Here is an 18,932-nt window from a genome sequence, read left to right on the forward strand (position 1 = left end):
GGTCGCAGAGGGCGCGCTCTGGGTGTGGGGTGGCGGCGCGCGAGGAGGGCACGGATAGTGCTCCACGTCCTCACTTTCTTGATGCCGGGGTCTCCCACGGTCCCCAGACACTTCTGTCATGGAAGAGGAGCGCCCTCCCCCCGCCTCCCCCTCCTCAGGGTCTTGTGCTTGGGGGTCCTCGCTTCCATGAAGACTGTGAAGCAAATCTCCGGACGGCTGCCGTAGGAACAAGGAGGCGCGTCCTCCGCCTTCAGGCAAGGAGCCGAACTCCGGTTATGGGCAACACGCCCGCCATAGGGGCCTTGTACCGCCGCCTGTGCTCAGCACCATGGCCTGGAGGCGATTACAGCAGCGACCACCCGTCAGTCAGAATAGCAAGATTTGTTCATTTTACTGTGTATCTGTAAATTAGACCGTCCTATAGTTCTGTTCAAGTGTTGAAGGACGTACTCGAGTGAGTTAGGAGGTGGGCTGTGGGTGTCAGACCTGAGTGATATCCCTGTCACTTCCTAGCAGTGTGGCCCTAGTCAAATTCCTTTCCCTCACTACGCCTCAGTTTCCAAATCTTTAAAATAGGGATAATTTTCCCTTACTGGGTCAAGATTTAATTCATGTTAAGAATTTGGACAGGCCTGGTACACGGTAAGAGCTCCATAAATGGAAGCTTAAAAACAAAAACTAACCATCTCCCTAGAAGTAGATGCCACTGCCCAAGCACCCCTCGGCAGAGAAGCCAAGTCCGGCGCTGAAAAAGGGGGGCCGGGGTACCGGGCGGGGAACGGGGGACGGCGTCGTGGAGGCGGGAACTATGGAGACCACAAACTAGGGCCCGAGTCAGCTGGAGCGCAGCACGCTGGGAGCTGTAGTCCTCGCAAGTCTAATACGCCCCAGACTGCGGGGCGGCGGGAAGCTCTGAGGCTGGGGATTCCCGGTCTGAGCAGGCACCTGCCGGCCTACAGTCCAGACTGGCTCCAGCGATGGAATCCGGGGAGAGGCTCATGAGAATCTCTCCAGACGTCCCAGCCATGGGCCACGTCCTCTTGTCATTGGATCCTACCAACCTTCTCCTCAAGAAGATATGGTTTCTCCCATTTCGCAGAGGAGGAAACTGAGGCTCAGAGAATGGCCCAAAGGTACTGGCACCAAGATCTGCCGACCCCAGTGCACATCGATCCTCACACACACCACCTTTGCCCCCCACCCCCGAATCCAGCAAAGAAACGGCGTCAGCCATTCATGCAAGGTCACACAGGGAGAAAGTAGACATGTGGACCAAACCCTCTGCGCTTTGCCCTTGCTCGCTCGCCCTTTGCAGGCCTACGCCGAGTGGGCGTGGCCGTGCGGAGAAGCCCGAGATGGCGTAGCCGAGAGACACTCCGCCCCCTTTCGCCTTTCCCTCCTCCCCCTGTTCGGCGCGCGTGGTGCAGTCCGGGTAGTTCCACTCTCGCACTTTGGCGGGGGTAGGGGCAAGCTGCAGCACGCGTGGGTCCCGCGGGCGGGCCCCGCTGGTGAGGTCTGCGGACGGTTCCATTACGCAGAGTCGGAGGGGGGGAGGCCGCGGCAGGCGGCGCAAGGGCCGCAGCCGGACCCGGACCCGGACCCGGGGCTGCAGCGGGGAGCGACGCGCCAGCCGCCGGGTGGGGGTGGATCCCCGCCGCGGCCCCAGGTAACGCCCGGCCGGGACCCTGCGTCGTGTGTCCCAGGCGCGGGGCCAGCGAGGACGAGGCGATAGGGGGCGGTCGCGGACCGACGGAGTAGCGCTAGGGCTTCCTGTGAGGCCTCTGCCGGAACCCACAGGGCCGGCGCTTACCGCCCCGGCGCCTGAGCTGTGCCGCTCCTCAGCCGGGCCGCTGGTTTCAATGACCTAGGCTCCAGGAGCCTAAGGAACTACAGCTCCCAGTGTGCCCTGCGCCAGGCGCATGCCCCGATCGCTGCCCCCAGGCAGCACTCGGCTCCAGCTGGGACCCAGGCATCTGTCCTAGGGTGCCGAAGAGGGGTTGCAGGCCTCGTCATGTACATCCCAAACATTTTTTCCGACGTCCTCCGTAGGGGTTGTGGGGAGCCAGATTAGCCTGGGCCCTGTCCTGGAGCAGCTGCGGGTCCCGGGGGACAGCACGGCGGGTACTGCATTCAGGATGTCGAGACGCCTGGGGTACCAGAGAAGATCTGTTACTTGACCAAGGCTTCCACTGCCAAACGGTCGCTAAGCCCGGGTCCAGTGCAGGGAAGTGGGGGGAAGTGGGGAGCTGGAAGGTGGGACGGGGAGGGGGAAATGGGGAACTTGTAGGAAGCTGACCCTCGATCTGACAAGACATTTAAGAAGGACGTAAAATGGGGAATTCTATTGGACTCACTTCCCTGGGTCTGCCAGGCCCGGCACTCCTGCAGCCCCCTGTTTTAATCTCTGGACAATGGTCCCATTTCTGCAGACTAGTGGTGAGAGCTACAGAGTGGCAGGAGTCAGAAAGGAGAGACTCTTCCGACATCAACATCCACATCCACATCCACCTCGCACATCCAGATCCACATCCACATCCACATCCACCTCACACATCCACATCCACATCCACATCCACATCCACATCCACCTCGCACATCCAAGTGCAGTCCCAGACCTAGAAAGTCAGGCAGGTCCCCGGACTGAGAGCCACACACACTGTTGCCTGACCGAGGTAGGTGTTCCCATTATCCCCATTTTACAGCTGGGCAAACTGAGCCTCATGGAGATTAGTGACTTCCTCAAGGTCACAGAGCTAGTAAGAGACAGAGCTGGGATCCAAGCCCGGGCATGCTGGTTTTTGAGGCTCTATCTAACCTTGAATGCTTTCCTGCCTCAGTAGTGTATGGGAGATGAATACATTGCCAGGCACAAACTAAGTGTTTAGTGTATGTCATCTATCACTGTGTCACTAGTGTGACTATCCCGATTTTACAGAAGAGAAGGGAGGCAGAGGGAGGCCAAGTTACCTACCCAAAATGTCAAAGCTGGAGCCGAAGCGCTGGAAACCTGAGCCCCAGTACCGGGAATAGCTCTACAGGCAGCCGCCGCCACCACCACCCCCACTGCCCCACTTCCATCTGCATAAATGGTTGCTTCTCCTGACGGGAGCCAAAGCTTGGCACTCAGGTGTGAGGGCAGCTGTGCTCAGGCCTGCCCTGAGTGGAGATGATTGGGTGGGGGACTGTTAGCCCCCACCTGATGTGTGAGAGCCTCCTGAAGGTCTGAGTCCTGCTCTGGCTCCAGCAGGCTGTGTTGTGTGTCCCTGGGTGGTAGCTCAACCTGTATGTTCAGCCAGCACTGTCCTGGGAAGGCTGTTGGGCCCTGCCTGTTTGCAGGAGGGTTTGAGGGGCCTTGGAAGAAGAGAGCAGGGTACTTTCTGACTCTGAGGGAGAGAGGGAGGGAGGCAGCCAGCTGTCCCAGGCTCTTAGGCAGGGCCCCAGCAGGAAACAGTGACCCCACCCTCCTCTTCCTGCCCCAGCCTGCTCCAGTGGGGCCCTCCCACCTCCTAAGGAGGCCTCGGGAGAGAGTTGGAATGTAGTAGCATCGAGTGCTTGTACTTGCAGGGACCAGGATTCGGATCCCCTCTCTGTTGCTCATCCACTCTCATCTCAAGCCACCTGGTCTCCTCTTGCCCCAGAGACATTTGTGTTTTTCATTAGTGAATAGGTAATCGAATTGATTAGCGAATTGATTAGCGAATTAGGGTTGGCATTTGCATTGCATGAACCAAACTTAATTTGGGATTAGAATGTGATCCCTGCTGTGCCCTTGATGGCTGCGGTCCACTGGGGTCTCAGTTTCACTGGTACCTAGCCCTTAGGCCTGGGGGGGAGGGGATCAGTGAGAAGTTGATCAGTCAAGGACTTGCCCAGATTGGGTACGGAGCCCTAGGACCCCCATTTCTTCATTGAGCTTCATGGCAGATGCCAAGGCAGGGGCGAGCCACCCCTACCTGTGGTTTCTGTAGACCGCTAGGCCCCCCTTCCTGGTTCTGTGGCGTGGGTGTCACTTCCTGACTCTGAGCCCCTTTGCTCCTCTGTCAGATGAGTGTAAACAGTGCTCACCCTGGGGGCTGGGGGATGAGGTGAGACCAAGACTCATAGTGGGTGTGCAGGCCACGTTCCCGCATGGAGCAACCAGAGCACAGGACTCTGGGAACCTGAGGGGGGATGTCACAGAAAAGCCCAATTTTCTGGAGTGTGAGCCAGACTCTGGGCTGGGAGTTGCAGTGGGGGCACAGGGGGACAGTCACACAGACAGCCCTCTGCTGTGACGATGCAATGTGATTTCAGTTCTACAGTGCATGGAGGGAGCCCAGAGCAGCCTGACTGCCAAGTGACAGACGGAGGCTCAAAAGAGGTGGCCTTTGAGCTGAGCCCCAAAGGTTGAGCAGGATTTTGCCAGAGGCGAGGAGGGGCTGTTGAGGGCATTTTAGGTGGAGGCTTGGTGGCTAAAATGTACATAAGTGGACTGTGGCTGCAAAGTCGCTTTCTGAGGGCCGCAGAGTGGTAAGATATTCTTTCTCACTGTGTGGTCTTGGGCCAGTCACTTCCTCCCTTTGAGCCACAGACCCTCCCCTAGTAAATGGAGCTAGGTAACCTTGAGGGTGGCTGCCTTCCAGTGAAGGCTGGGTGTCAGTGTACTAAAAATGCTGAAACCCCTCAGGTGTGCTGCAGAAGGATTATTGAGTGAGATGCATGGCGATTATGACAGGGCTTTGTGCAAAATTAAATGGCATGAGGTGCATCTAGCCCTGAGCATCTAGCCCTGGGATGGCATGGGGTGGGGTGGGGATTGAGTGCAAGTTTCATAAACTGCTTCCTGGAAGAGGTGAGATGGAAGCAGAGCCTTAAAGTAAGAAGAGGAATGGATGGTAGAAAGGAAGGGAGAGGGCCTCCCAGGCAAAGGCAGGCAGGGAAGTCCAGAGGGATCACCACCATGGTTGTGGGAGAGGGGAAGTGAGCCTGAAAGCATGTGTGTGTGTGTTAAGCATAGCCGTGAAGGTCAGGCTCATACATGGTTGGCAATAGGGAGCCACTGCAAGCTCAGTTGCTACCCAGGCAGGCAGGGGTGGTCTTAACAAACATAGGCATCTTCAGAGTAGGGGAAGGGTTTTCAAATTGCTTTTACATGGTGGAGAAAATAAAAGGTTGGAAAGGTCCTAGGAGGTGAAGGAAGAGTTGAGAAGGAAACAGGTAGACGAAGGCATCCTTCCTCATTTATTCTCATGGAAACACGGTTTTAACTGTGATGATTACAGTCTAGCATTCCAGGTAGCTCCTGTAGTACCACTTCGTGAACTGGATCCCATTTTCAGTCATTGTGTTGCTGGCTACCCCTCCACAGTGATGCTGATTATCACTGGTCTGATACTGATTGTCACTGCTGAAAGCATGTCTGTTTCCCAAACTTCCTTCTGAATTATTTCCATTTGACAGCTTTCCTGAAGGGGGACTTCTGGATCCTAAGGAAACAGAAGTCTTTGGCTTAGAACATACTCTGTTATAGTTTTCTTTAAATTTTTTTTTTTCCAGTAGGCTTTAGTGTACAGGTTTTTTGTTTGTTTTGTTTTAAAAGAGCAAATGTACAAATTCATATTCAATAAAAGGGCTATCTCTGGACCCAGTTCTCCCCAGGGACAGTTGTTACCCAGTTTCCTGTGTACCCGTGCAGAAATATTCAGTGCAGATGTTGTGTGTGTATATATATATTTATATAATTTTTTAAAAACATTTGATACCTAGGGTTGCACCCTGTTCCCTATCTTGCTTTCAGTTTTTATTTAAAAACTTGGGATTATGAAATATACTAAAGCAGCACAGAAAATTACAAAGCCCTCTGAGTAGCCCACCACCCAGGTTTAACAAATGTTAACATCTTTTGGTGGCACCTTGTTTGTGTAGGGCTGTCTTGGAGGAAGCTTCTGTCAGTGCAGCTCCAGCTGCCTGTGTGGTGGCAGCAGAAGAGTGTGGTTAATAATTACATGGATGCACCATTCTTTATTTGACCTGTCCCCAGCTCTAGGATCTTTAGGATAGTGCTCAATTTTTTGCTTAAATTATCCACGTGGAGGTAACACCATACTTTGTGTGTCTGCCCAGAGGGTCATCGAGCCATAAGGGAACGAGGCTTCGTTTTAGCTTGGCTTCAAATTCCTGTCCAGCCACACTTCCTAGCTGTGCGACCCGGTCTATAAAATGGGCGGGCTGTTGTAGCAATCCGTCCCTCTTCCAGCTAAGGACGCATAAAAGCTTCCTTGAGGGGCTAGTTCCCTGAGCAGGGGGTTCCCGGAGAGCACGCTCACCTATCCCAGGACCAACCCTGAGAAAACCAGGGTGCCTTACGGCTGCCGTTCAACCTCAAGCTACAAACTGCTCCCCGCCCCTTTCCCCAGCCACGCTGGGGCGGGGCGGTTGAGTGTCTCTGTGACGTCAGCGCGCGCTGGACCAATCCCACTGCCCGGCGGACGTTAACTCGTTTGTATCGGTCGCCCGCCGTTGGTCCGTTGGGCAGTCCAGGCCGTCCCAGCCGCTTAAAGCCACCGCATAGTATAAACGAGATTCGGGGCGGCAGGGCCATGATGTCATCGGGGCGCAGCAGCTCTTGGGGCTGACGTCATCTCCGGGAAGGTTGCCGGTCCAGGGCTGTTAGGGCCAGTCTGACCACTTGGGCTGATTTAAGAGGCCGCCCCCGTCCCGCCGTGAGTCCACCCCGTTGCACTAAAGTGTCCCTGGCGGCGCCCCGATCCCGAGGAGAGGACCGTGACACAGTAAGTCCGGGCTGCCGTTCTCCCGGAGGGATCCACTTCTCAGGGAAATTAAGGCTCAGAGGCGATGTGGTTCGCGAGTTTGCAGAGCAAGTTCGAGTTGCAGCCGATCAGCCCTGCCCACCCCAGTGTCTCTTAATCTTGAGGTCAGGCCATGTGGCCCTGCCCCTTGCCGCTGATTAACGTTGCGGTCACTTTAAGCGCGAAGGTGGGGGCTAGGAGGAGGTTTAAAAAAAAAAAAAAGACCTGTCTTTCAAGATGGCGGCCCGCTACTCACGTCTTCTTCCGCCACAATTGATTGGTTCTCGGGGCCCCTGCGAGGCGGAGCTCTTAGCCCGGGGCGGGGCCCCCGCGGACTCGCAGCCGGCTACTGTTTGCCGGAGCCTCCCGGCGCGTCCCTGCTATCCCCCCTCCCACTTGGCGCGCGACCCCGCCGCTCCAAATGTTGTGAATCAAATGTGAGGTTACCTTCCGCTGCCGCCGCGGACACTTCTTAAAGGGCCAGTCGCCGGCAGCCGCGCAGAGCCGGCCCAGTGCTGCGCCGCCTCCTGCCCGCGCTCCCCGAGGGCTTGAGCCGAGAGGGGCGGACCGCGCGTGGGCTTCGCGAGGCAGAAGCCGTCGGGCGGACAACAAAGAGAGGGCCCCGGAAGGAGCCGGGCTGCCCCCGGACCGGGGGGTGGGGAGGGGAGCACACATTGTTCCGCAGGGCGGGGGCTCTTAAAGGGTCCGGGCAGCCCCCTCCTCCGCCCCCGTGCCCAGCTTGGCTGTCCTAGATCCCGAACAAAGGAGTCAACGTGTGGCCGGGCGGACGAAGGTGAGTCGAGGCCAGGGCTGCCAACTCCCGACTCTCGCACCCCTGGGGCTCCTGCCTCTCTCCTCTGGAACTGGGGACCGTAAATCAAGCTAACTCCACAGGGGTTAATCACTGGTGGCTCGGAAAGGGGACGGCGAGGCCCCCGGGGATCAGGGACCCTCGGAGCGCCCCCCGAGGCCCAGTCGAGGCTCTCCTCTCCGGAGGCTAAGCTTTGCAGTTGGAGAGGAAGGAGCCGCCCCCTCCCCCTGCCGCCGCCACTTCCTTTGTTGTTGCTTTTGTCTCACGCCGAGCACATGGTCCAGGATCGTCGGCTCTTAAAGTCACAGCGCCTCGGCCCCGGCGCCGCAGTCTGGTTCCCCGCCCCCCCCGTGGCCCTCCGAGCGCGGCACAAAGGAGGGGGTGCGGCGCGGGAGGCACCTCTCGGAACGGGTATTCGCGCCTTGGTCCCCGGAGCCCCACAGCCTGCTCCTGGCCCGCGTTAGGGAGGGGCCTGCCCCTCCGGGACGCTGGTTTCCTCTCCCACTGATGTGACCCCCCTGATTTCTTCACTTCTTGCTTCTTCTGGATCTTATTCGGTGCCCTGGAAAGGAGAGATTCCCCCCCCCCCCCCCCCCCCATTTTACAGTTGTGGCAACTGAGACTTGGAAAAGCGAAGAGATTTCCTTGCCCAAGGTCACTCAGGGAGTCTGGGCCGGCCAAGGACTCCCAGCCCCACGCCTGGTGCCATCTCAACAAATCCTCACAACAACCTTGGGGAGTGGGGAAACTGAGGCACAGAGAGGCCAGGCAGCTGAGTTTTGTGAGTGACCTGGGCCACAAAGCAGGAAGTGACCACGGCGTCCCCGTGACTCAGCCCCGAGTCAATGGCCTCAGTTGCTCACAGGGAGCGCTACTTGCCAGGAGGTAGGGAGGCAGTCTCTCCTGCGGGGGGTCCACTTGAGCCCCCAGGATTAGCCTTTGCTCTTCTGCAGAAGGGGTGAGGAGGCGTGGAGTTGCCTATTGCAAAAAGCCCCCAGGCGTAAATAACATGGGAGGGGTTCTCCAAACCGGGGTGGGGGTAGCTGCCTGGGGCACTGGAAGTAGGGAGTCACCTGCCTCCTGGGAGCGGGGAAACCAGCTTCCAGGCAGAAAGACAGGGGTGGCAGCTTGCAAAGCCACATTTACTCAGACCTCACTGAGAGCACAGCACACAGCAGGGAGGGCAGACAGCAGTCAGGGGTTAGCTACCCCCTGCTGTTTGACCTTGAGCAAGTTGCTAGTTCTTTCAGGCCTCAGTTGCTTCTGTACAAAATGGGACTAATCAAGGGTGCCCAAAGGAGAACACTCGACCTCCTTCCTGGTTTGGAATACAGATTTGGAAGGAGCTTCCTTCCTCTGTTACCTGTGTGACAATGAGAATCAGTGGTTGGAAATGTCTGGGCCTAGGAGCTAGGACACCTATGTTTCAGACACTCTCTGGCTTTGTGGCCTAAAGCCAGTTAACTTCCTTTTTCTTAGGGCTTCAATTTCCTCAACTGTGAAGTGGGCGTGTCCCCTCTGTGCCACCTCTCATCTTGTTAGGGCTTCAAGAACCCGGGTCCCTCCCTTCCCAGCCTGGGGTCCTTCCCAGGGACAGCATCTTTACCAGCTGCCTCTGGCAGTGCTGGAAGTGGCACCTGATTTGTGCTTGGGGGCCTGGAGGGTCAGCAATACCTTATTTCAAATCATGATCCTTCACACCCCACAGGTATGAGTGATCTGTAAAGATTAAACTTTACAGATCACCCTGCCTGAGCCGTCCTTGCCACTGCCCTGGGAGGTAGTAGTTATTGGGTTGCCCCCATTTCACCGAAGCTGAGGCTCAGAGAGGGGAAGACACCAACCCAAGCTCTTCAGCCAAGACTCTGCTCAGAACTCAGGGGTGTCACGTGTAGGAGCGTGAGGTTCAGTGGTGTTGTCTTGGGGGCACCATCGTCCCCAACTGGAGGAGGCTCGGTTTCTCAGCAACTTGTCATCTTGCCTTCCCTGAGGAGTGGGACTGGCCATGGAGCAGAGGCCCACAGGCCTGGCCAGCCACCAGCAAGCCAACCTGGCACAGGGGAGCAACTGAGGCCATTGACTCGGGGCTGAGTCACGGGGACGCCGTGGTCACTTCCTGCTTTGTGGCCCAGGTCACTCACAAAACTCAGCTGCCTGGCCTCTCTGTGCCTCAGTTTCCCCACTCCCCAAGGTTGTTGTGAGGATTTGTTGAGATGGCACGTGGAAAGTACTTGGCACGTGAGCAGCACTATAGTCACTTAATATTCGCCATTGGCAGGATCTCTTGTCACCTAGGAGCAGAGGTTCCCAAACCCTACAGCTGGGCTATAGAAAACTCCTGGGGAAGTTGTTAAAAATCTTGTTCCCCAACCCTCCAGAGGTTTTGAGCCAGAAGGTCTGGAGTGGGGCTCGGGAATTGGTTCCTTCGGTCATTTGCAAATTTTCTCTGAGTTTCCCCGGGTCCTTGCTTGTTTGGCTGGGTGGTCAGCAGGAGCCGGGGCGGCTGCCTGTGCGTCTCTTGTGTTGGGCAGACAGGACATGGGCCAGCAGTGGCCTGCAGAGAAAGCCCCCAGCAAAGGGGACAGCTGGGAGTGGCCTGGCAGAAATGAGACTCAGTGTGGCCAGGCTTTCAGTTCTCAACCCCCATCTCCACCCCTCGCACGAGACGCTGGATTTTTCTGTAATTTCCTGATCTTTCTTCATTGCCACCAGCTTCTTTGCTGTCAGGTAGTGGCCTCAGGCCTGTATGATCAGCTCTCTTCAGGGCCCATTTTCTGTGCCAGGCCTGCCTTGTGCTGGCCACACAGTGGGTCCGTGGAGCCTGCCCACCCCCTCGGCCCAGTGCCCACACCCTTCAAGCTCAGCCAGAGGAGGGTGAGTTCCAGGTGTTACACATAGTGGCTGTGTGGCCTCAGCCAAGCGATGTCCTGTAAAGTGGAGTCCGTGAAGCAGGTGGGTGCAAGGACTCATGCTTGTAGGGCCTGGCTCACAGGACGAGGTTCTCGCCACTGGTGGTGGCAGGAAGGAATAAGGTGCTGAGGGCACACTCAGGTTGGCTCGCTGGCTGTGTCAAGAGAAGGGTGGCATTTGAGCTGGGTATCGGGATGCATAGGAGTTCTGTCATGTGGGGAGGGGCAGAGGGGGCCTCCCTGAAAGAGTTTGAACAAAGGGCTGCTCCTGTCTGTCCTTCACCTTTGGGCAAGGCCTGGCAGGTTCCAGAAACTTCCCCTGCCAATGCCTCATCCCAGCCAAGAGCAGCTCTCTGAAATGGAGGGAGTGATTGGGAGCCCAAGGTGGAGCTGGGTGCCCTGACTTCCCCCACCCGAACCCCTCGCTCCAACCCGACTGGGGAGACCCTGCCCTACCCCACTCCCACTCACTTCCGCTCTGAGGCTCTTGCTTCTCCTTTTTCCTCAGCAAGCCCCACCTGCCCCTTTGGGGCCTGTTTTGGGGCCTCCAGAGCGAGGTTCACCAGTGACCAGCCTCCTTTGTCACCTCCACGGTAAAGCCCTTGCCCACCTCCCAGCTTTGACACTTGCTCTGGGGCCTGGGACAAGTCCCTTCCTCTCTCTGAGCCTCAGTTTCTCCTTGGTAAAATGAAGCTAACAGTACCTTCCTCAACTAATAGATAAAGTCACAGTTGGATAGGTCCTTTGGGAACAGGTTAAAGAAAGAACCATCCCACCTCACACTGGAAATCCCCAAGGACGGGAACCAGGTCTAAACCTCTTACCTGGCAAGGGTGGGAGCCGAACTGGGTCCCTGGTCTGTCAGTACAAAAGTGCCTGGAAGAGACTTCCCACAGCAGGGCATGGCGAATGGCGTGACCCCCGAATTCAGACTGCAGAGGTTCCAGTCTGTCTCACTGGCCCCTAATGGGACAAGTGACTGGACTTCTCTGTGCCCCAGTTTCTTTGTCTGTTTCCTTCCTAGGGTTGTGAGCCCCAGCCCAGCCCCTCCACCCCCTCACCACCCCTGATGCGACCATGGGCTCTGGCAGTGACTAGGTGGCCGCCCTCTGCCCCCGGGGGCCAGTGGCGATTCTCGGCAGCAGCCAGCAGTCCTCCTGGCCAGCTCTGGCCAAGGTAGGAAGGTGCCTCCATCCCTGGGGAGCCCAGGACCCCCGGGGCTGGGGCAGGGCCACGGGGGACAAGGGTGGGCACGAGGCCCTGAGCCCCCCTCCTCCCTCCCCGGTAGGGTAGTGGCCCCCTCAAACCTACCAGGGCCTCCTCTCTGGTGCAGCCCCAGCCGCAAGGGCCCCCTGGCCAGCCTGCCTGCCCAGGATGTGCGCTTACCCTCCCAGCAGCTGCCGCCCCACCCACCGCACCTCCCCATAGAGGAGCGCCGAGCCTCGGCTCCTGCGGGCGGGAGCCCCCGGATGCTGCACCCAGCCACCCAGCAGAGCCCGTTCATGGTTGATCTCCACGAGCAGGTAGGCAGGGTGCACCACCACCCTTCACCCCCCACCCCCCGCCCCACACACCCCACCAGGCTCGTGGCAAGCCAGTCCGAGAAGCAGAGGAAACAACCCTGGTTTCACTCACGGCGTGCTCAAGGGAGATATTATTGGTCTTGTTTTACAGGTAGGCAAACTGAGGCCTGTAGAAGGGAAGAGCCTTCCCTGGGGCCACACAGTAGATGAGGAGCAGAGTGGAAGCCCCTGCCACATTTCCAGAGGGTTCTCTTTTCCCTTGGGGGGTTGGGGGACAGCCTGGGCTGTAGCAAGCTAGGTACCTGGCCGGAGAAGGGAAGGGAGCTGGGTGAATGCTGGGCCTGGCTGGACTTTCTCTGCCGGTGTCAGGCCGTGTGGCCCTGTTTCCTCCCTACAGGACCCTGGGCCTCTCTCCACCCACAGGTGCATCAGGGACCTGTCCCTCTGTCCTACACAGTCACCACAGTGACCACCCAGGGCTTCCCCTTGCCTGCGGGGCAGCACATCCCTGGCTGCAGCGCCCAGCAGCTCCCAGCATGCTCCGTGATGTTCAGCGGGCAGCACTATCCGCTCTGCTGCCTCCCACCCCCAGTGAGTGAGCGCCTCCACTTCCTGTGCCCCCTTCCCAGGGCTGAAGCCCCCCAGGGCACAGGCTGGCAGAGCACCTGCCCGGGCTCCAAGCCAGGGCCCTCCCCACCAATGCATGTGTGTGTCCACACACAGCGGATTCCCCCAGCTCTGTCCTGTGGGTTCCTTGGGCATTGGGGTCCCAGCTCTGGGCTCGCAGAGTGTAGCATGCCGTGTGCCTGGGTGGTCCAGGCCAGGGGTGGCTTCCCGTGCAGACTCTGGAGCTGCTGGGCGTGCTGGGTGGTAGGGACCCCATGCTGGAAGGGCTGGCCCCTGTCACCAGCATGGGCCCGGCCCTGTCTCGGCAGCTGATCCAGGCCTGCACCATGCAGCAGCTGCCCGGTCCCTACCAGGCCTACCCCCACCTCATCTCCAGTGACCACTACATCCTACACCCCCCGCCACCTGCCCCACCACCACAGCCCACCCATGTGGCACCTCTTGGGCAGTTTCTGTCGCTGCAGACGCAGCATCCCCGGATGGTGAGTATTGGGGGAATGGTGTGGGGGTGGGGGTGGGAGAGCTGGGGGCTTCCCTTGTCACTCCCTGACTGCAGCTGACCCGAGCCCACCTCTCCCAGCCCCTCCAGCGACTTGACAACGACGTGGACCTGCGGGGGGACCAGCACCCCCTGGGCGGCTTCACCTATTCCACCTCTGCCCCCGGTCCCACCCTGGCCCCGTCCGTGCCCCTGCACTACCTGCCCCCCGATGCGCTGCCCCAGGAGCTGTCCTTTGGCGTGGTGAGTGCTGCCCGCACACCCCAGGGCTGCTGGGGTGCTGGGGAGGCAGGCCACTGGGCTGACCTGTACCCGGCCCCCTCTTGCAGCCCTATTCCCATGTGATGCCACGGAGACTGAGCACCCAGAGGTACCGCCTGCAGCAGCCGCTGCCCCCGCCACCCCCACCGCCACCCCCACCACCTTATTACCCCAGCTTCCTGCCCTACTTCCTGTAAGTACCAGCGGATGGGGCCCCCGGGCCCACCAAAGCAGACACCCACCCCCAGCCCCTCTTTGAGCCCCCAGCCCCTCCTACAACACCCTGGGGTCCCCAGTGTGAGCTGTGCCGAGAGCTCTGGGCTTGGTTTGCATGGCAGAGGGGAGTCGAGAGTGGTTCGGTGCCCCTCACCCCCACTACCCTTCACCCCGGGCCCTCTGCTCATTTCCCTCCAGCTCGATGCTGCCGATGTCACCAACAGCGATGGGGCCCACCATCAGCCTGGATCTCGACGTGGACGACGTGGAGATGGAGAACTATGAGGTCCCACTGCAGACCCGGGAGGTCGGGCGGTGGGGTGGGGGTGGGAGTCACCTGCAGCCCTGGGAGCTGCTGACCCTCCCTGCCTCCTGCACCCAGGCCCTCCTGAACCTTGCAGAGCGGCTGGGAGATGCCAAGCCCCGAGGCCTCACCAAAGCAGACATAGAACAGCTTCCATCCTACCGCTTTAACCCCGACAGCCATCAGTCGGAGCAGACCCTGTGAGTGCCCTGCCTCCTGCCCCTCCCCAAGCCCCCCGGGGCCCCAGAGCTGGGTGGGGGGAGGAGGGTCAGGCCACTCCACTTGCAGGGACAAGGGGGCTGTGCCACGGACCCTCCCCGGTCAGCAGCGTGAAGGTGGGCGGCCCCATGCCTTCCCCAGGTGTGTCGTCTGCTTCAGTGACTTCGAGGCGCGGCAGCTGCTCCGGGTTCTGCCCTGCAACCACGAGTTCCACACTAAGTGTGTCGACAAGTGGCTGAAGGTAACGGCCTGGGCCAGCTCGGCCGGGGGGTCCTTGTATGGGGAGGGAGGAGGGTGGGCTTCCCAGGTTTCCCTCCTCATGGTTACAATTGTCCAGAAGTTCTGGCTCCTTCCAGGGCCCGAGCAGATGCACACACGCACGGGTGGGGAAGTGGGGGGACGCGTGAGAATTAATGAAGCCTGACGGCAGCTGCTTCCCCAGGCCAACCGGACATGCCCCATTTGCCGGGCCGACGCCTCCGAGGTGCCCCGGGAGGCGGAGTGAAGGCCGCACAGCTGCCCAGGAGAGCCCTGCCCGCAGCTCTGGACACCCCGGGTGGGGGGTGACCAGGGAGGATGGGGAGGGAATGGCCCGGGCCTGCCCCGTCGTTCCCACCTGCATCTCCAGAGCTGGTGCCAGGGTCCACCCCGCGAGAAGTCCCCTGCAATAAACCCCTGCATTTGCCAAGCTCCAAAGACTCCTTCCCCGGTCTGCCTGCCCATCTGCCCGCCTCGGGGCTGCCTGAGTGTCCCTCGTAGCCTCCCTTCTGCCTGCTCTCGGGTCTGTGTCCTTTCTTCTGCCAGCACGGGGAGCCAGGGGCCCCATTCCCCCAGTGTGGCCAGGGGGGATCCTCGGCCCCAGGTTGGGCAAAGCAGCCATCCTCCTGGAGCGTCTGGTCTCTCGCACTGACACGTGTGCCCTCTGCCCTGGTGGCAGCGACAGGCGCTTGGATGGACAAACAGTGGCACGAGGCCATTTGGGCTGGATGCTTCCGCCTTGATCCCATGCAGATTTAGGCAGCCAGCGCCAAGCAGGCGGCTGGAAGGGGCTCCCTAGGGGACTGTCCCCCTCAACAGGCACAACATTCCAGCCCCCACCCCAGGCCCCAAGGGGCTGAGAGGCAGGCCCTGGGCTGGGGTGGTGTGATCCTGCTGTGGAGTGTGCCCCCCCTAGGCTCCTGGTGCCCGCCCCTCCAATGCCAGTGACAGGGGCCAGACCTGTGCCCGACCTCTCCCCTCTCTGTCGTTTTGCATGAATGTGAGGAGCAGCAGTTTTTGTTTATTCATTTGGCCCAATATCACGTGTAGGATTTGGGGGTGTAGGTTTTAAAAAAAAAAAACAAACATAATTTTTTTTTTTTCTTTCGGTTTATAATGGGGGAGGTCCAGGAAGCCACCAAGGACCCAGAGCTCATGGGGTAGGGAAAGGGTCCCGTGGGGCTGCCTGGTCTGCTTGCATGTGCCCAGGCGGGCGGGGGTTTGTGCTCAGCTGATTACTGCCATGCACTGTCCTGCACACGTCCCCACAGCCTCCCGGGACCCCACGCTTTTCAGGGCATTTCTTCCGCCAGCCAGGGGCCCACCTCCCACCTGCCTGGGCGAGTCTCCTCTGGGGAAGTCCCAGGAGGACAGGGACCGGGGTGGGTGCATTGGCCCCCTACCTCTTGGGGGGACCCTTGGCAGCCCAAGCCCTGCTCTCCGAGGCCTCGGGGAGGGAGCCCCACCCCCCGGAGATGCTGGCTGAGCTCCCCCTGCCCCTGCCCCTCCTGGGTCCCCATTCCTTTCCTCTTCCTACCCACCCCCGCCCCCCTGCTGGGGTCGCTGTCGCGAACGAACCGCGTGTGGGGCTGGCACATCCTAGCAGGCAGCCCCTGGCGCCTGCTGCCTCAGGGATGCTCCAACCACCCTCGTTCTCCCCACAGCGCCCCAGTTCCCCCCCCGACACCCCCCAGCCTGCCATGGGGCCCCATCAGCCTGGCCCCACCCACCCACCCCCGTGGAAAACCCAAAGTCTTACTGTATATAACTCCAGGTGACGTTTCTATATTTATAGCAGTGTTGAAAACCCATGTGTTTTACACAGAGAACCACCCTCTCCAACCAACCCCCCCCCCTTCCTTCCCCACCCCAACAAAAGATTTTGCAAAACCCTTTGTGGTTCCTGGGGCAGGCAGAAACAGGCTCGCGGAGTGGGTGTAGGCTGCAGCAACGAGTCCAACCAGCAGCTACTGGGGGGGAGAACACAACATTAAAAAAAAAAAATCATTAAGAAAAAAAGATTTATATAACAATTATTTAGGACGTTTGTGATTTGCCGACCTTGCTATAGATGCCATGTCACCGATGATTTCCTGTGGTGGGGGCTTATTGTTTACTCTTTTATTTACCAACTTCTGGTCTAGGCATGACTGTGGGTATCACCACCCCCCCTCCCCCAGCCCTGGCTGGGCCCAGCGCCTGTGTTCTGTGTTAGAAAGGTTCTTACATATATGTATATGTATGTACGTAATTACATATATATATATGTAATTTGGGGGGGCCCTGTTCCTTGCACATTTTACAGTTACCTCATTTTTCCCATGTATGTATTTGAAAAAATGCTAATATATAGAGAAAAAAAATGGTTCTTAAAGCTTAAATGTGTGGTTTTTTCCATTCCATTGGATTCACATTGGTTTGTAGCATTTAACATGACTAGTATGTTGTATTATATATATGTGTATACTGATTGAAAATTTTTAACAGATTTGTACTTTTTTTAAAATGAAAGTTGCTAGTTCTGCTTGACCAAGTAGTGCAATCATTATTTTTTTTAATATTGTTGCTGATTTCAGAGGGATATTCACTAATAAATGTATGATGTATACCACGTGTGGCCTGAGCTGTCCTTGGCTGCCTTTGTTCTTTTGGTGGGAGGTTGGGGGGTGGGAGGCGATGCAGCGGACAGAAAAGATTGATCGCCGTGGAGCCTTGGGGAAATCAGGGAACCCGTGCTCAAGAGGGTTCTGTTAAGCCTATCCAGTGATGCCGTATCCCGGGCCATCTGCTTCACACGCAAATTAGGTGGGATTCTGTGGCAGGAGTCCATCTGACTGGCTAAAAGGAAAAGTCACTTATTGGTCTCCTGTGATGTAAATTTTGAGGTAGGTTCTGCTTCATGCATGACTGGACAGGGGGCCCAGGTGTGCCATTAGGAGCCAAGGGTCCCCTCATCTTACATCTTTGTACTTGGGCAGCTCTGGATGGTATTCCTTGGTAGCTCAGGCTCAGTTTCCTTTATTTGGCACCCTTTGCTGGGGAAAAATGGCTTTCTTCCCTAGGAATTCCAATTTCTAGGAGTGAGGCTTGCTAGAGCACAGTTGGGTTGTGTGTCCATCTGAATCATGTGTCCATCTGAATCACTACCTTTAGGGAACTAGTGTTTGTGACTGGCCGGGCCTGTGTTACATCCCGCTCCCCCCATCCACAGACCCCACTGAAACTACACGGGCTTGAGCCCCTCGACCCCAGGCTCAGTGGGGGTGAAGGGCTCAAGAGCCACCAAAGGGGCCTGGTTGGTGATGCTGTGTTCCTTTTGCCCAGGACGGTGTTTGGCTGACTTGGCAGGTCGTAAAGCAGCATGGCCTGGAGCGGGAGCAGTGGGCTGTGGTCAAGTGACCTTGTGTCTGAGGTGCACTAACTGTAGCCTTGGTCAAGGCATTTCTCTTGTGACCTTTGGATCATCTGCATATTTCTGTAGGATCACTTGAGTGAGTCCCTGAGTCTTGTTTCAGAGCAAGTCTTGTGGGAACATAATGGGTTGTGTCTCTGTGGTCAAGGAAATTTGGGGAGCCACATTGAAAGTAACCAAGAGTCTGTTTATATCTTGGGCTTCCTGAGACTTGACTGTGTGCTGTAAATCTCCAAAGGTGGATACTATGGCGGCATTTCTTACATTTGGCCTGTTTCACTAGGTGGGGGTTTCAGGTTGCATTCCCTGGGGCACATTGGGGCATGGTAGATTGACATGCAACTCAATTCCCAGTCCCTAGAGGTCTGAGAAAATCATAAGGTGGGGAAGTCGCCAAGCTGTTTTCAGTATTTCATAAAACTATGGGAAAAGAAAAATCCCGTGATCATATCAATTGATGCACCAAAAAGCATTTCAGAAAATATCAGTACTCAGGCATGACTAAAAAACAAAAACAAAAACAAAACCCTCTTGGCAAGCTAAGAATAGAGGGTAACTTCCTCAATTTGATAAAGCACATCTATTTAAAAAAAAATTACTATTACAACACCATGTTTAATGGGGAAAGACAATGCTTTCTCCTAAGGCAAAAGAATGTCTGCTCTCAACCCTTTTTAGGTTCTAATGAATTGGAATAGCTAGCAGTAAATACCTGAAACTATCAAACTACAACCCAGAACCCATGAATCTTGAAGATGATTGTATAAAAGTATAGCTTATGAGGGGTGACAGTGTGATTGGGAAAGCCATATGGGCCACACTCCCCTTTGTCCAGTGTATGGATGAATGAGTAGAAAAATGGGGGCAAAAAAAAAAAAAGGGCACCCAATGTTCTTTTTCACTTTAATTGTTCTTGTTCACTTTAATTTTTATTCTTATTATTTTTGTGTGTGTGGTAATGAAAATGTTCAAAAATTAATTTTGGTGATGAATGCACAACTCTGTAATGGTACTGTAAACAACTGAATGTATGCTTTGTTTTGTATGACTGCATGGTATGTGAATATATCTCAATAAAAATGAATTAAAAAAAAAAATGTTCTGA

At 57.1% G+C, this 18,932-nt stretch overlaps 2 protein-coding genes across 12 annotated transcripts; one reads left to right on the forward strand and one right to left on the reverse strand.

The window, feature by feature from the left end:
• Positions 1-1,444: 1,444 nt before the first annotated feature.
• On the forward strand, positions 1,445-17,026 carry RNF44 (ring finger protein 44). 11 transcript variants are annotated; one of them, XM_037823091.1, is made up of 12 exons: positions 1,445-1,666; positions 11,017-11,101; positions 11,533-11,684; positions 11,797-12,031; positions 12,455-12,622; positions 12,967-13,140; positions 13,239-13,400; positions 13,487-13,611; positions 13,833-13,920; positions 14,017-14,138; positions 14,299-14,398; positions 14,600-17,026. In XM_037823091.1, exons 3-12 carry the CDS (start codon positions 11,578-11,580, stop codon positions 14,660-14,662), a joined length of 1,344 nt encoding a protein of 447 aa, XP_037679019.1. In that variant the 5' UTR covers positions 1,445-1,666; positions 11,017-11,101; positions 11,533-11,577; the 3' UTR covers positions 14,663-17,026. The 11 variants fall into 11 exon arrangements, with proteins under 11 accessions (XP_037679019.1, XP_037679015.1, XP_037679023.1 ...); XM_037823092.1 differs by lacking the exon at positions 1,445-1,666 and adding an exon at positions 4,924-6,770; XM_037823089.1 differs by lacking the exon at positions 1,445-1,666 and adding an exon at positions 7,031-7,581.
• Positions 5,109-8,199, reverse strand: LOC119524387 (collagen alpha-1(I) chain-like). The gene is made up of 3 exons (XM_037823017.1): positions 7,971-8,199; positions 7,236-7,860; positions 5,109-5,465 (listed from the first exon to the last, which is right to left on the reverse strand). Exons 1-3 carry the CDS (start codon positions 8,197-8,199, stop codon positions 5,423-5,425), a joined length of 897 nt encoding a protein of 298 aa, XP_037678945.1. The 3' UTR covers positions 5,109-5,422.
• Positions 17,027-18,932: the final 1,906 nt, after the last annotated feature.

This window comes from Choloepus didactylus (genome assembly GCF_015220235.1).
Source record: "Choloepus didactylus isolate mChoDid1 chromosome 11 unlocalized genomic scaffold, mChoDid1.pri SUPER_11_unloc1, whole genome shotgun sequence".
In the NCBI taxonomy this organism is placed as follows: Eukaryota; Metazoa; Chordata; class Mammalia; order Pilosa; family Megalonychidae; genus Choloepus; species Choloepus didactylus.

Coding starts and splice junctions, on each gene's coding strand:
- LOC119524387 (XM_037823017.1), bottom strand. CDS start 8,199: ATGGGGGGGGGGGGGGGGGGGGAATCTCTCCTTTCCAGGGCACCGAAT. Junction 7,861..7,970: donor CGCGCCGCACCCCCTCCTTT/GTGCCGCGCTCG, acceptor GCTCGGCGTGAG/ACAAAAGCAACAACAAAGGA. Junction 5,466..7,235: donor GTCCGCGGCGGCAGCGGAAG/GTAACCTCACAT, acceptor CTGTTTCCTTAG/GATCCAGAAGTCCCCCTTCA.
- RNF44 (XM_037823091.1), top strand. CDS start 11,578: ATGCGACCATGGGCTCTGGCAGTGACTAGGTGGCCGCCCTCTGCCCCC. Junction 11,685..11,796: donor CCTGGCCAGCTCTGGCCAAG/GTAGGAAGGTGC, acceptor CCTCCCCGGTAG/GGTAGTGGCCCCCTCAAACC. Junction 13,141..13,238: donor AGACGCAGCATCCCCGGATG/GTGAGTATTGGG, acceptor CACCTCTCCCAG/CCCCTCCAGCGACTTGACAA.